Source organism: Cucurbita maxima, unplaced genomic scaffold, assembly GCF_002738345.1.
Source record: "Cucurbita maxima cultivar Rimu unplaced genomic scaffold, Cmax_1.0 Cma_Scf00006, whole genome shotgun sequence".
Classification (NCBI taxonomy): Eukaryota; Viridiplantae; Streptophyta; class Magnoliopsida; order Cucurbitales; family Cucurbitaceae; genus Cucurbita; species Cucurbita maxima.
In genome coordinates, this window is record NW_019272022.1 from 3373417 (window position 1) to 3386464 (window position 13048).

Consider the following 13048-nt stretch of genomic DNA (forward strand, 5'->3'; position numbering starts at 1 on the left):
GGGGGGGTGTGGAGAGGGGGAGGGAGAGTTAAGATTATGTACAGTTTCAGCCAACATATTTGCATCCTAATTAGTGCAAATAACTAACAACTTAACCTGTGTTGCACACGATTTAATCTATAACTTCATAAATAATTGATGGTTCATTTACGGTATGCACTACCCAGTATTCAATTTCACCAAAATAAGCATGGGTCTACCAACATATATCAATCCTAGAGGTCAGATATTCAAATATCCTGCATTGTTGAGTTAAAAGAAAAATCTCATCATTTAATTCAATGATTTTGTGTTATTTTAATTGGTACACAACATATGATCAAACTTCCAGTAATCTTTTTGTATTGAAACTAAAAATTTTATTGTGAGTGCTGGTGGCCGTATCCTTTAAAATGATAGCAACTTTTTCTCTGTTTTGGTGTTATAATTTCGTTTGGGGAGGAGGGGTTTAGACATTTGTGCTCAATTGAAGGTGTTTCTTTAACAAGGTCTAGAATAGTATATTTCTTACTTCTTTCTTGTAGTTTAAAAGTTGACTTAGGTTCCTGTGAAACTATCTCATATGATTTCAATTCCACATCCCTATCATGTTTGCTAAAAAAATTAAATGAGTTGCACTTTTCATTTATTTTTCTCAGGTTTCTGCAGGGTAATTACTTTAGTGGGTTCATTCCCAATGAATTGGGCAATCTTTCGGCACTTAAAAATTTGTAAGTTCTAATTTATTTTTTCCTGTAATCTTTTACAGTCAGATATTTATTATTTCTTGTAGTTTGACGAACTAACAATCATTAGAAAATCGTTTTGGAATTACAATGCAATCACAATACGTCGAACAGTTCACTGTCCAAGAACTGACAACCATATTATCACGCCAACACCAACTATAGTTTTGTAGGACCCGTCAGCTGACCTCTCGGAGTCTCCCATGTCATTGTCACCACTTCCATCCTCATAATGTTTAGTGTATTCAAAATATCATTTTATGGGCATTTCAATGTCTATGATTTGCACGTGATGGCTATACACATTCATGCACACAGACGCTAACATCTATGCCTTCCACGCATGAAAGCATTATTATGAGTAACTTATTGCTATTAATCTGTTAGGAATTGTTCTTCTTTTGGAATAATCTCGTCTTCAATCTTATTTTGGAATTTTTTTTTTCAAAAAAAAAAAAAAAAAAAAAAAAAATCGCAGAGATATTTCAAGTAACTCGCTCGGTGGAAATATTCCCATCTCGCTTGGGAACTTGAGCAAGCTTACTACCCTGTAAGCAGTCTTTCTTCCTTTTCTTTATTCCAGTGCTTGGTATAAATTTTTTATTTTTTTATTTTTTTATCGACTGACTTCCTGCTTCAAATATATTAAGTCTGATATCTATAATTTTGGATTTGATCGGTCATTTTGAAGAAATATGTCTGCCAATTTTCTGGTTGGATCAATACCGAATGTTGGAGTGCTAATCAACTTCTCGGAAAGCTCGTAAGTGCTCTCTGAAGATCTATGATATTTTATTTAAACTAATGAGATGCGTAATATGGTTTTGAAGTAGCTGCCAGTCCTGGTAAATCATATAGGAAACACTATTAATGAATAAACTTAATTCATCTAATTATATGGGTGCACATGGTCATATTTTGAAAAGGAAGTTCATTGGATATATTTTGGAGTTAGATTTATTATTAGATTATTCAATTCATTGTTTAACATTTGGTATATGTATGACCATGGAAACGTTCCAAAAGACCTATATAAGGATCATATATGTAGAGATTTCAATATCATCAAATTAAATAAAAAAAAACGAAGAACTTGAGAAGAGAATACATCTCTTCCTTCGAAAAAACAGATTTGAGTGTTGAGAGAACTCTGCCCCTTTCCATAAAAATTTTAGGTTGCTCCAACAAACACTACATCTGAAGGGCTTTGTAATGAATTAATTTGTTAATGCAGGTAAGCCTTCACCATTAATTCATTTATAATTGATTCACTAATCAAATTTTAGATTTCTTGGAAACCGTGGCTTGTGCGGGAAGCAAATAAATGTTATGTGCAAAGATGACAAAGAGACACCTGGAACAAATGATTCACCATTCTCAGGTTAACTTACACTTGATTTTTTCTGCCATAATGCAAATATTTCTTTTTATTTTATTGAGATTCCTTTCCCTTGGAAACTTGATGTAGTGAGCCTTTGTCATAAGGGAATATTTAGTCCTTTATCGTCCGTTTGATTTATTATGTTTCTAGGATTGTGAAGTTCTTATTGAACTCAACATCAAGACTACTTATCAGAGTAACTCTGTCCTGACTTTCATGAGGTATATTTTGATGGGAGTTCAAATTTTTGTAGTGCAAAATCAATTTGTAAGGAAGAAGTACTCTGGCCGACTACTTATAAGTGCTTCGGCAACTGTGGGTGCTTTACTGCTGGTTGCCCTAATGTGTTTCTGGGGTTGTTTTCTGTATAAAAAGTTCGGAAAAAATGACAGTAAAGGTCTAGTGCTGGACGTTTGTGGAGGTACTTATCCATTGTTTCCTCCCCACCAGTTAAATCATTTATTTGAGCTTTTCTTGTGTTGGCTTTGCTTTGAAGGATTACCTGGTTCTAAATGTCATTTAATACCGTCTTGCTACTTCAGGTGCTTCGGGTGTAATGTTTCACGGAGACTTGCCATACTCATCTAAAGATATTATTAAGAAATTTGAGACACTGAATGAAGAACACATAATAGGATGTGGGGGCTTTGGAACCGTATACAAGCTTGCAATGGATGATGGCAATGTTTTTGCCTTGAAAAGAATCATGAAATTGAATGAAGGCTTTGATCGTTTCTTTGAGAGAGAGCTCGAAATACTTGGAAGCATGAAGCACAGGTTCCTTGTGAATTTGCGAGGATATTGCAATTCTCCTACATCAAAGCTGTTAATTTATGATTTCCTTCCTGGAGGCAGCCTTGATGAGGCACTACACGGTAAGATTCCTGATGTATCATTTCTATGCTTCATTCTTTTCGAGTGCACTTCGTATCATGCCAAAAGATACTGAAGTAGGTAGTTGGATAGCTGCTCATAGCTGTTAGTTGCCTGTTACTTCTGGAGACCTTATTCTTTTACCACATTTTCCTCCGTCCTGCAAGCAACTAGCAAGTCTAGTAATATGTTAGAATTCATCCATGTTCTAGATTTTTGTTTCTGTTTGTGACATACATTCTAGACCCAAAGGTATCCCATAGTGGGGTAAACATAATTAAACATAGTCCATTTTGATTACTTGAAGAAGGATAGTATCGTCAAAACCCAAGCACTCCGAGTTGTAGGCCACCGCAGGCTGTAGAAGAAGAAAATTATTCACCAATCGGCAATAAGGCCTTCTCTTAAAACTGTACCTACGATATTTTATAATCCAAATATGATTTAATAAATTATATATGTGGAAAATGATAGGTGCAATTCTTGATACAGTAGGGGAACAGAAAAGGACTTGTGTGTGTGATTCTTGTTACTTTACTCTGCGTACAACGAGAATGTAAATACAACATGCTTGAAATTTTGAGGAAGGAAAGAGAGGCTGAAAGGGAATGTACAGCCATATATAATTAGAGAAAATTATTCCAACTATGATTTAAGGTATCCTATATGTGGAAAATGATCAGGTGTCCGTACTGAAGTATCTGAGCAACTAGACTGGGATGCACGCTTAAATATTATCATGGGAGCTGCAAAGGGACTTGCATATTTGCATCATGATTGCTCACCACGGATCATTCACCGAGACATAAAATCAAGCAACATTTTACTTGATGCTAATTTGGAGGCTAGAGTTTCTGATTTTGGACTTGCGAAGCTTTTAGCGGATGAAGAATCACATATTACAACTATTGTTGCAGGAACATTTGGTTATCTGGCTCCTGGTAAGCCATTGATAATGTGATTCTTTTTTAGGTTTAAAACAATTGTTCTTTACTGATACATATATTGAACTAGAAAAATAAACTATTTTCTGACTTAAAATATGTATATGCTAATCTTTATGAGCAGAGTACATGCAAAGTGGTAGAGCTACTGAAAAGACTGATGTGTACAGTTTTGGGGTATTGGTACTTGAAGTATTGAGTGGCAAACGTCCCACCGATGCATCATTCATTGAAAAGGGGCTAAACATCGTTGGTTGGGTATGCTTCTTTCCTCCTGAATTTTATAGATTCTTTCTTTTTAATTCTGTAATAAATTCTGTGTTATGCTTTTGTGCGGCCTGATACCATTTGTAACAAATATGAACCTACTACTAGCAAATATTATCCGCTTTGACCCGTTATATATCGCGGTCAGCTTCACAATTTTAAAACGCGTCTATTAGAGAGAGATTTTTATACTTTTATGAGAAATGTTTTGTTCTCCTCTCCAACCCATGTGGGATCTAACAATTCACCCTTTAGGAGCCCAGTGTCCTTGTTGGCACACCGCTCAGTGTTCTGCTCTGATAACATTTGTAGCAGCTCAAGCCCACGCTAACAAATATTGTACTTTTTGGGGGTTTTCCTCAAGGTTTTTAAAATGCGTAGGGAGAGATTTCTATACCCTTGTAAAGAATGATCCGTTCCCTCTTCAACTGACGTGGGATCTCACAATAGAAATAAGCCAACCTTTCCTCTCCTTACCTCACTACTAAGAGCTAAGTACAAAAGGTTACTAAAAACCTAGCCTCCCTAGATCTATCTTTCTAGTTCTCCTTGCCACTCGTCGATTTGTCTTAAATTCTGAGCGCTCAAACTATATCTAACCATTGGCAATTACTCAATAGACATGCACTTTGTACTCAAGATATGTCCATATCAAAAGGCTCTTCTAACCCATACATTTCCCTTTTCAGTTAAACTTTCTAGTTACAGAGAGCCGACAACGAGAAATCATTGATGTACAGTGCGAGGGAATGCGAACAGAAAGCCTCGACGCATTAGTTGCGGTCGCGATCCAATGCGTTTCGTCGAGTCCAGAAGAACGCCCCACCATGCACAGGGTGGTCCAGATATTGGAGTCTGAGGTTATGACTCCATGCCCAAGTGATTTCTATGATACAGATTAATAAGCTGTTGTATAAGTAGAAGAGAAGACAGGCATGGCAGCCAATGGAAGGGCGCATATAACGTTCAAAGAAGCTGTTGAATCAGAGCCAAAAAGGATTCAAGGTTCGCTCCTCTATTTGATTCTCTTCTCTAGTTCTTTCTGAAAATTCATCATTTATCACCCAATCTGCTGCTCTGCTTGCTTTTGTGATTGAGCTTTAATGGAGTTCATCAGTAACCGTTTCAAAGAGGATTCAAAACACTCCCATTTGCTGTTTCTCTAACCAACTGCTTCCCAATTTGCGTCGCTTGGTGCATTGGATCAATGGATCTCGTATGTAAATTAAATTCCACGTCAGTTTTTTTTTTTTTTTTTTTCCTTTTTTAATTTGCTTTCTTTGTAATTTTTCTGTGGCTTTGGACTCTAAATTAAGTGTACATGATTGGTTTTCAATCAGTTTTGTAACATTTTATTTTCTGTAAGAATTCCCGTACAATACCCACATTAGTATTTTTGGTTTATTTCCCATTAATCAACCCATAAGCTTGATCTTGGGGAGCAACCACTGCAATATGTGACGAGCGAGGAAGATTATCGCAACGCCCTCCAACACGAGCGACATATTACCACAACTGTAGATGCTTTGATAATGTGCGCTATCGAACTAGAGAATGGGACATCCTCATCCTCACCATTTATTTCAATTTCCACAACAAAATTTTCTATTTATTTTTGCTGAGATAAAGGTGTGAAAAATAAAAGATGCATGCAATAATATTCTAGATTTGATTGATATTTGATTTGCTTCCGTACAAAGGGCTATGGCTACTCTCCAACTGATGTGCAATCTAATGTGGTATCAAAGCTAGACACCAAGTGGTGTACGCTAACGAGGACGTTAGCCTTCAAGGAAGTAGATTGTAAGATCCCATATCAATTGGAGAGGGAACGAAGCATTTCTTGTAAAGGTGTGGAAATTTCTCCCTAGCAAACACATTTTAAAATAGTAAAACTAACAGAACAAACAATATCTGCTAGTAGTGGGCTTGAACTGCTACATTAGCTATCCTTTTTTTTTCCTTCAGACATCTCGTTATCATAAACTAATTTTAATAACCTAAATATATATAAAAAAGGAAATTGGTCCATTTGACAAGTTTGGTTTTATTTTCAAAGATAAAATTACATCACAAATGTGGAGAGGTATCTTAATTATTGTGCTTAGAAAAGGCTTAAACCAACTACTTACCCAATTTCAAATAATAATAATAATAAGTGAAGATGAAGTATGCTAAGTGAAGATCAATATTTAAAATCCAAACCATATATATGCCCTTACATCTCCTTCCCTCATATCTTTGAATAAGACACTTAAATCCATTTATTATTGTTAGTAGCTAACAACAATCCATTTTCGGTATTCATTATTAAATTTTCAGGATGCATCATCACATCACGTATGTATCAATGTAGACATCAAACTAACAAGTTAACTTGAACGGATTTTTTAGTACAAGAAATATAAGAGTATATGGATTTAAATCTCCAACCTTAAAGAAAGAAGTGAAATCAATTAAGGTTGAACTATACTCAGTATTGACGTGTAATCAGTGAAGGCATGATAACATCAACCAAAAAGTTCAAATCTTCTCATCCGGACATTTTATATTGGAATTAAAAAAGAAAATCTCAACCAAATGGTAACTAAGGTTTAAGCTAACTCGAATATGAAGATTTAACCTGCAATGGCAAAAAAAAAAAAAAAAAAGTTTCTAGGAAAACTTCAAGGGCCAGACAGAAAATCCAAAAAGGACCTAAATGACAGAACTATGAAGTTTTCAAGATCTAAACGGAATAAAATAAAAGTATTCAAACACAAGTTTTTTTTACAATTTTTTCATAATGGGATTTGTTTTATCATGTTCTTTAAGACAAGAAATATTGCCAAATGGTAAACTTACTATCAATGATAAAGAGGAACACAAGAACAAAGAAAAGATATCAAACAATTCAATAATTGAAGAGTGGGACAGTTAGGCATGACCTGTGTTCTTTTGGGAAGAGAGATTTGAGATTCAGCTATAACAGATAGCATGTGCAGAAAAGCAAACCATGCAATTCAAGTAGTCCCCTTGATTCGATGGATTATCCATGGCTTACCTTTGGATCACACCAAGTACAATTTCAAAATCATTATCAATCTATCAATCGAACAAATAATAATATCAAGAATTGATACAGAGTAAATTCAGAATCTCAAATACAGACTAAACAATAATAATAATATATTAACAACATTTACTTCATCTTCGGCACATTTAAGAAAAAATGAAAACAGTTGGTTTTGAACATGATAGATATCACAAATGAACACTGGCAGCCGCAAGGTATATGAATAAAATGTAATGAGGAGGGAGCTTCATGGGGATTTAGAACAAGATAAAGATTGAGAAGTTGATTGTACTTGCAATAACTCGCTCGCCGATACCTTTTCTTGCTTCTCGACGTATGCGGAGGGAAACCATCCAGCTTTTCCCTTGCATTCTCCTTCCGACCATCCGTTAGGCCACACCTGATAAAGCATCGAGAAGCATTTATAGAAAGTATAAATTTTAGTATTTCTCCTTTTGATTGAAAAATATGTGTTAAAGTCGTACCTGATGAAGCGTGACATAATCGTCAATGGATAAGCTTAACTCCCCTTCTGCCTGAGCCTCAAATGGGTGGATAACCTGCAAGATGACATTGTCTGTAATAAAAACTAAAAGCAGCATGACTACAGAATGCATAATAAGTACTCAGCCACAAGATTCAAAACACCAGCGACGATGAGAAAATATGACATGGCTATGAAGAATACAAAATATTGTACAAACACAAATGATTCTAAGATCTCAAAGATGAACGACCTTATATATGTCATAAATTTATCCTTTCCTCCCCCCTCAAGCATTTGCATTCGTGTCGAACTGTCAGCAAAACCAAATGTTCAACTTTGTGTCCCATATCCCCTTCCGAACACATTGTTTCACACAGGGTTTAACATAATCTAGGAAGTAGAAGGATGCTCCTTGCAGAGACTTTGTACTAGACACTGGAATAATCCCAATATTCTCACATGTTATTTATTACTCATGGATCTGAATTTTAGTTCCTCTTTTTATTTAGGATGTGGCAATGGTGGATTATGCATGAACAAGACCCCCAAAAAGATGAGACAGCTTACTTTTGCAATAATGTAGTCCTTGTTTTCATTAAGAAGCCTCTGAGAATCAGACTCATTCGACTTCGTATCTTTGAATTCAGATGTTTGATCATGTTCTTCTCCATTTCTAATTGGTGATTGTGACAAAGACCCATCTGACTGCGTCAGCAGAATTAACTGGCCTCCAATAATAAACAATCAAAGAAACTATGCCGTCATAATATTTCTTACATAAACAGGAAATACGAAAATGGTAAACGTAAAATGGATTCTGTCGGAATGCAAGCAAATGTAAGAAGATAAGAGGCAGTTCTTTTTCAATACGAATTGCGAGTCAGCCACTGAGGAAAGTAACCAACCTCATCATTCAGCCTTTCTAAATTAGTAAGGGCATGCTGGTGGTAAGATCTCTCAGCGTCCACCTACAAAATGAATTTACCACAACATGCTTTTAAGTAGATTTCTCACTGAATCCCTGTGCAGACAAATAATCCAAATAATAAGGTTTGGAATAGCATGATAGATTGGATAAGAGTATAAAATGTAGCAATACCATAGTACGAAGTCTTTCATAAGTTACTTGTTGCTGTTGGGCCTCAACCGATTGCATAGCAGTGGTTGCTTCTTTACCTAGAACCATCATTGTTGATTTAAGTTCAGATAATCTTGCTTCTGCATTTTGAAGCCTCATGGCACTCTCGGCTGAAACAGAAGAGTCCCTTGACTTAGCTCGGCGTCTCAAAACTTCGGCTGCCTAGAGAGAATATATTCAATTCACTAAAACTCCTTAGCAGCATACATTTATCTTTGAACTTGAGATCAAGTATTACCTGGATTTCCACTTCTTGTCGCAGTTTATCGTAGCGGTGAGTTAAATGACGGGCATCCTCCAGAGGTGCCCCTGTTATTTGTGCCCGTAGAGGTTCACATACCTGAAGTTTATACCTGCATCACAATTAGAAACATAACAAAGAAAATAGAAAAAGGATAACACTAGATGCCCAAGAATTGTGTACAATTTAATATTTCTTCATTGTAAGTCGTCAAATATATTTGAGTTCGTCACAGAAATTCAGCACGAATCACTACTAATCACCCTAATCGACCAAAATTCTGCATAACCAAACAGGAGAGAATTACCTGATCACCCAGGATTCCAAGTAAAGCTTCCCTCTCTTCTTCAATTGAATTATGGGATGTACTGAAATTATGAACAGCTGTTGCAAGGGCAGGACAGCTATTTTGGTCATTGGCTCCATATTTGCTACAATCATCAGCTAATCTTCTCACTGGATATTTAAAAATGTTTTGAGTACATACATATAGTGAATACATCCTCGTACGAGAAGAAGCTAAATGCATGGTAGAAAGAAAAACTTCAAGCGGGAAAAGAGAAAGATGGCAAAACTAAAAACGAAAACATAATCCTCACCGATCGCCATTTGCTTTGAGCTCACAGAAATAAAGCCTTCAACGCCTCGAACAATACTCTTCTGGAAATGCTACCGAATGCAATCATTTCACATTGTCAATAATTGGTTAGAATAACATTAATGCCTTTTCTGATAAGATTATTTGGGTTGAGAGAAATCACGAAGAAACCAAGCACATCAGAACGAAGCAAACTAAACCCCGCAAGCTTAAACATAATTATAGATACATAACTTCTAATTCACGGTGCATTTAAAATTCAATCCTTGAATCACATTATCTTGAATTCGTAAATAAATATCATACGGAAAAGAAAAAGAAAAATCACCGAGACTATACCTTAGTTGCCCTGGTGGAATTGTAAAGATTCTGAAGCTGCTGACTGCACTGAGTTTCAGCTTCATCAGCCAGGATCGATTCCGTGCCGAAATGCCCTAATTTTATCATCAAGGCCTGCAAAACAACAAACATAAAGCGACGAAGACAAAAACACCAGTTGAACTCCACTAAGAAGGAGAGATAAAATCACAAAAACAGTCGAGAATTCAGAAATATTTCCAAAGAAAGACTAGAATGAAAGCGAAAGTAACCTGTTGCTGCTTCGCAACCTGTTCCCTGAATCTGCTGGCTTGCTTCCGAATAGCCTCCATACTTCAAACTCCTAAAACAAACGCGATTCCACTCGATCAACTCATACTCAATTCTCACGGAAAATCAGAAGGCAGTCTCATCAAATAAACTTGATCATAAGACAAAACAATGTTCTGATCCCAACAAAAACACGAAGAACGCAGCAGAACAGAGTGAACTGGAAACTGTACGAGATCTTCAAGACGATTAGCAACAAAAAAATGAAAAAGGAAGATGATCAAATCAAGCTCATCCTCTCGTTGAACCGATTTTTTTCTGTTAATTTGACGTTGAATGATTGAGAACAGAAGATGAAGACGAAAACAGGGAGGAAAATTGGAAGTGGGAGATGAAAACGAAGAAACACTGGAAAATGCGACCGACTTTTACGGCAATTGCTTTCGACGGCGAAAAAGCGCTTTTGCAATCGCACGTGACTTCCATGTGGACATCCCTTACCTGTCTTCCTTCTGATTGGTTTATTCTTTTTAATAAATGTACTAAATTTCCCTAATCCTTTTATTAAAAAATTATTAATTTAATTTTAAATATTTTAAATATTCCAACTCAACGTATTAAAATTCCATTTTGTAACCTATAACTCAATTTATTAAAATATTTATATATTTATATTTTCAATTGGATGTAAAAGCTCACGTAAAATATAGTGAAACCGTACAACTGTAGTTGCCTTTCAGGTACTTCTCTTATGCTTGCCATTCAACTCTGCTCCTATAACATGCTTTCTTTGAGCCAACGAATACGATTGACTGAAACTGGAGTCCCGTGAGAGATTTTGTAGTTCCCTAAGAGCATATTTAATCAAGCACATGACTTAGCCTCGTACCGAGCTTAAGAAACAATTTTTATGCTGATTAACTCGGTTTATCATCTTGTTTGAAACTTATATTACTACTTTATTACAAAAATTGGGTGTAATCAACTAGAGTTGAGAGCTATATTTTTTAAAAAATTTAATAATATATATATATATATTATTAGTACAAGAAAACACGAATGCAAATTATATCATATTTTAAATAAAATTTAATGAAAGAAAATATATGAGTTGTCAGAGGGACCCGTTGAGTTTATTCAAAGTATTCAATGATTTCCGCTGTCGGCAGGCAAGTCATTCAAATGTTTTTTTTTTTTTTTTTTTTTTTTCCTTTTTAATATTAATATAGTGATTTTTTAAAAATATTTTCACTCATATTTATTTATATATATATATTTAAAATATTTAATTAGTTTTTCAATTTATTTTTTTTTTCCTTATACGTTCAATGAAATTTAAAATGTAAATATAATATAAGATCCATTGTTGAATTTTTAATTTATGCATGGATCTAAAACTAAATTTTACTGAAATAGTTCTCGTTGCTCCTTGAAGGGGGATAGACAAGAGGCTGTGTGCTAGTAAGAACGCTAGGCCCCGAAAGGGAGACGGATTTGGTGGTGGTTCCACTTCGGTTGGAGAAAGGAACTAGTGCCAGAGATGACGCTGGCCCCAAAGAGAGGTAGATTGTGATGTATTACATTGGTCGAGGAGGAGAACGAAATACTTGAAAACGTTCTCTTAACATACGCGTTTTAAACTGTTGAGAAAAATCCAAAATGAAAAATTCAAATAAGACTTTGAAGTTTTACAAAACAACTTAGAGATCCCAGTTTTTTTTTTTTTTTTTTTTTTTTGTTTATAATTTTAGTTGAAATAAATAAATTAATATAATGACTAAAATAAGTTAAAAGGTAAAATTGAAGAATCAAATATAATATTGGAGACAAAAGTATATAAGTACAAAAGACAATTTAAAAAAATATATAATAATAAAAATAAGTACAAAAGTAAAGATAAATAATAATAATAGTAATGAGTGGGTTTTTTTTTTTTTTTTGTCACAAAATTGCATTATTCCATTTAATCAGTGCAAATTCTTATTAAAATTAATAATAATAAAAAAAACTCCAATTTTATATTTATCTCAAAAATACTTCTTAATTTTAAAAATTTTCGATAATTCCTCACAATTTTCAGAAAAAAAATTAAAAATACCCATGAACTTAAAAAAAAATTAAAAATACCCATGAACTTAAAAAAAAATTAAAAATACCCATGAACTTAAAAAAAAATACCCATTAATTTTGGACAAATGTTATTAATATTTTGTTTAGAAAATATTTCCAAAGAAATTAAAAAATACCATTTAATTTTCAAAAGTATTTTAAAAATAGCCTTTCAATTTTAAAAAATGTAAGTGATACTTTTAAACTTTTTTTAAAAAAAATTCAAAAACACCTTCAAAATTTCTTTAAAAACTTTAAAATTGATCTTATTGATGTACCATGTTTCAAAAGTACTAATAAATTTTCAAAGGTAATAATAATACGGGAGATAATCTAATATATATATATATATTATAAAGGATAAGGGTGTTCCTACCTTTAAAATTGCATTGATATCTTTTTAACATAGCATTAACGATAAGTTTAAGGCTATTTTTTTAGACAAAGTACAAAGTTTATAAATATTTTATTAATTATGCCTTTATTTCATCATCTTTAAATGGTTAAACAGCTCCATCCTTTGAACATACTAAAACTCTAAGTGGTGGAGAGTCGATGGCTAAATCAAACTCATAAAAATAGTCTCAAACCTCGTCACTTATTTAAAAAATACTTAAATTGAGTCTCGTTAATAATATTAAA

General features: G+C 34.1%; 2 protein-coding genes across 3 annotated transcripts in view; one reads left to right on the forward strand and one right to left on the reverse strand.

The window, feature by feature from the left end:
- LOC111480801 (LRR receptor-like serine/threonine-protein kinase FEI 2) overlaps positions 1–5594 on the forward strand; it is a 9336-nt gene extending 3742 nt beyond the window's left edge. The window contains exons 6-14 of the mRNA XM_023125966.1: positions 639–710; positions 1204–1275; positions 1417–1488; positions 2012–2106; positions 2360–2527; positions 2649–2981; positions 3663–3920; positions 4048–4181; positions 4880–5594. Coding sequence (XP_022981734.1) covers positions 639–710; positions 1204–1275; positions 1417–1488; positions 2012–2106; positions 2360–2527; positions 2649–2981; positions 3663–3920; positions 4048–4181; positions 4880–5092 — 1417 coding nt within the window. The 3' untranslated portion in view covers positions 5093–5594. The remainder of the gene's footprint in view (positions 1–638; positions 711–1203; positions 1276–1416; positions 1489–2011; positions 2107–2359; positions 2528–2648; positions 2982–3662; positions 3921–4047; positions 4182–4879) is intronic.
- A 1354-nt stretch (positions 5595–6948) lies between these two features.
- LOC111480804 (SH3 domain-containing protein 1-like) lies at positions 6949–10722 on the reverse strand. 2 transcript variants are annotated; one of them, XM_023125971.1, is made up of 11 exons: positions 10300–10722; positions 10049–10162; positions 9711–9780; positions 9419–9567; positions 9109–9210; positions 8832–9032; positions 8638–8700; positions 8300–8455; positions 7731–7805; positions 7562–7645; positions 6949–7233 (listed from the first exon to the last, which is right to left on the reverse strand). In XM_023125971.1, exons 1-11 carry the CDS (start codon positions 10357–10359, stop codon positions 7219–7221), a joined length of 1089 nt encoding a protein of 362 aa, XP_022981739.1. In that variant the 5' UTR covers positions 10360–10722; the 3' UTR covers positions 6949–7218. The 2 variants fall into 2 exon arrangements, with proteins under 2 accessions (XP_022981739.1, XP_022981738.1); XM_023125970.1 differs by lacking the exon at positions 6949–7233 and having other exon boundaries at positions 7276–7645; positions 10300–10721.
- Between the last annotated feature and the right edge of the window lie 2326 nt (positions 10723–13048).

Excerpts from the sequence above, each read along its gene's own strand:
- LOC111480804 (XM_023125970.1), bottom strand. The coding sequence starts at position 10,359 with ATGGAGGCTATTCGGAAGCAAGCCAGCAGATTCAGGGAACAGGTTGCG. Across the intron at positions 9,211-9,418 it reads TTGGAATCCTGGGTGATCAG|GTATGTGAACCTCTACGGGC; the intron begins GTAATTCTCTCC and ends TATAAACTTCAG. Across the intron at positions 9,033-9,108 it reads GACAAGAAGTGGAAATCCAG|GCAGCCGAAGTTTTGAGACG; the intron begins GTAATACTTGAT and ends TATTCTCTCTAG.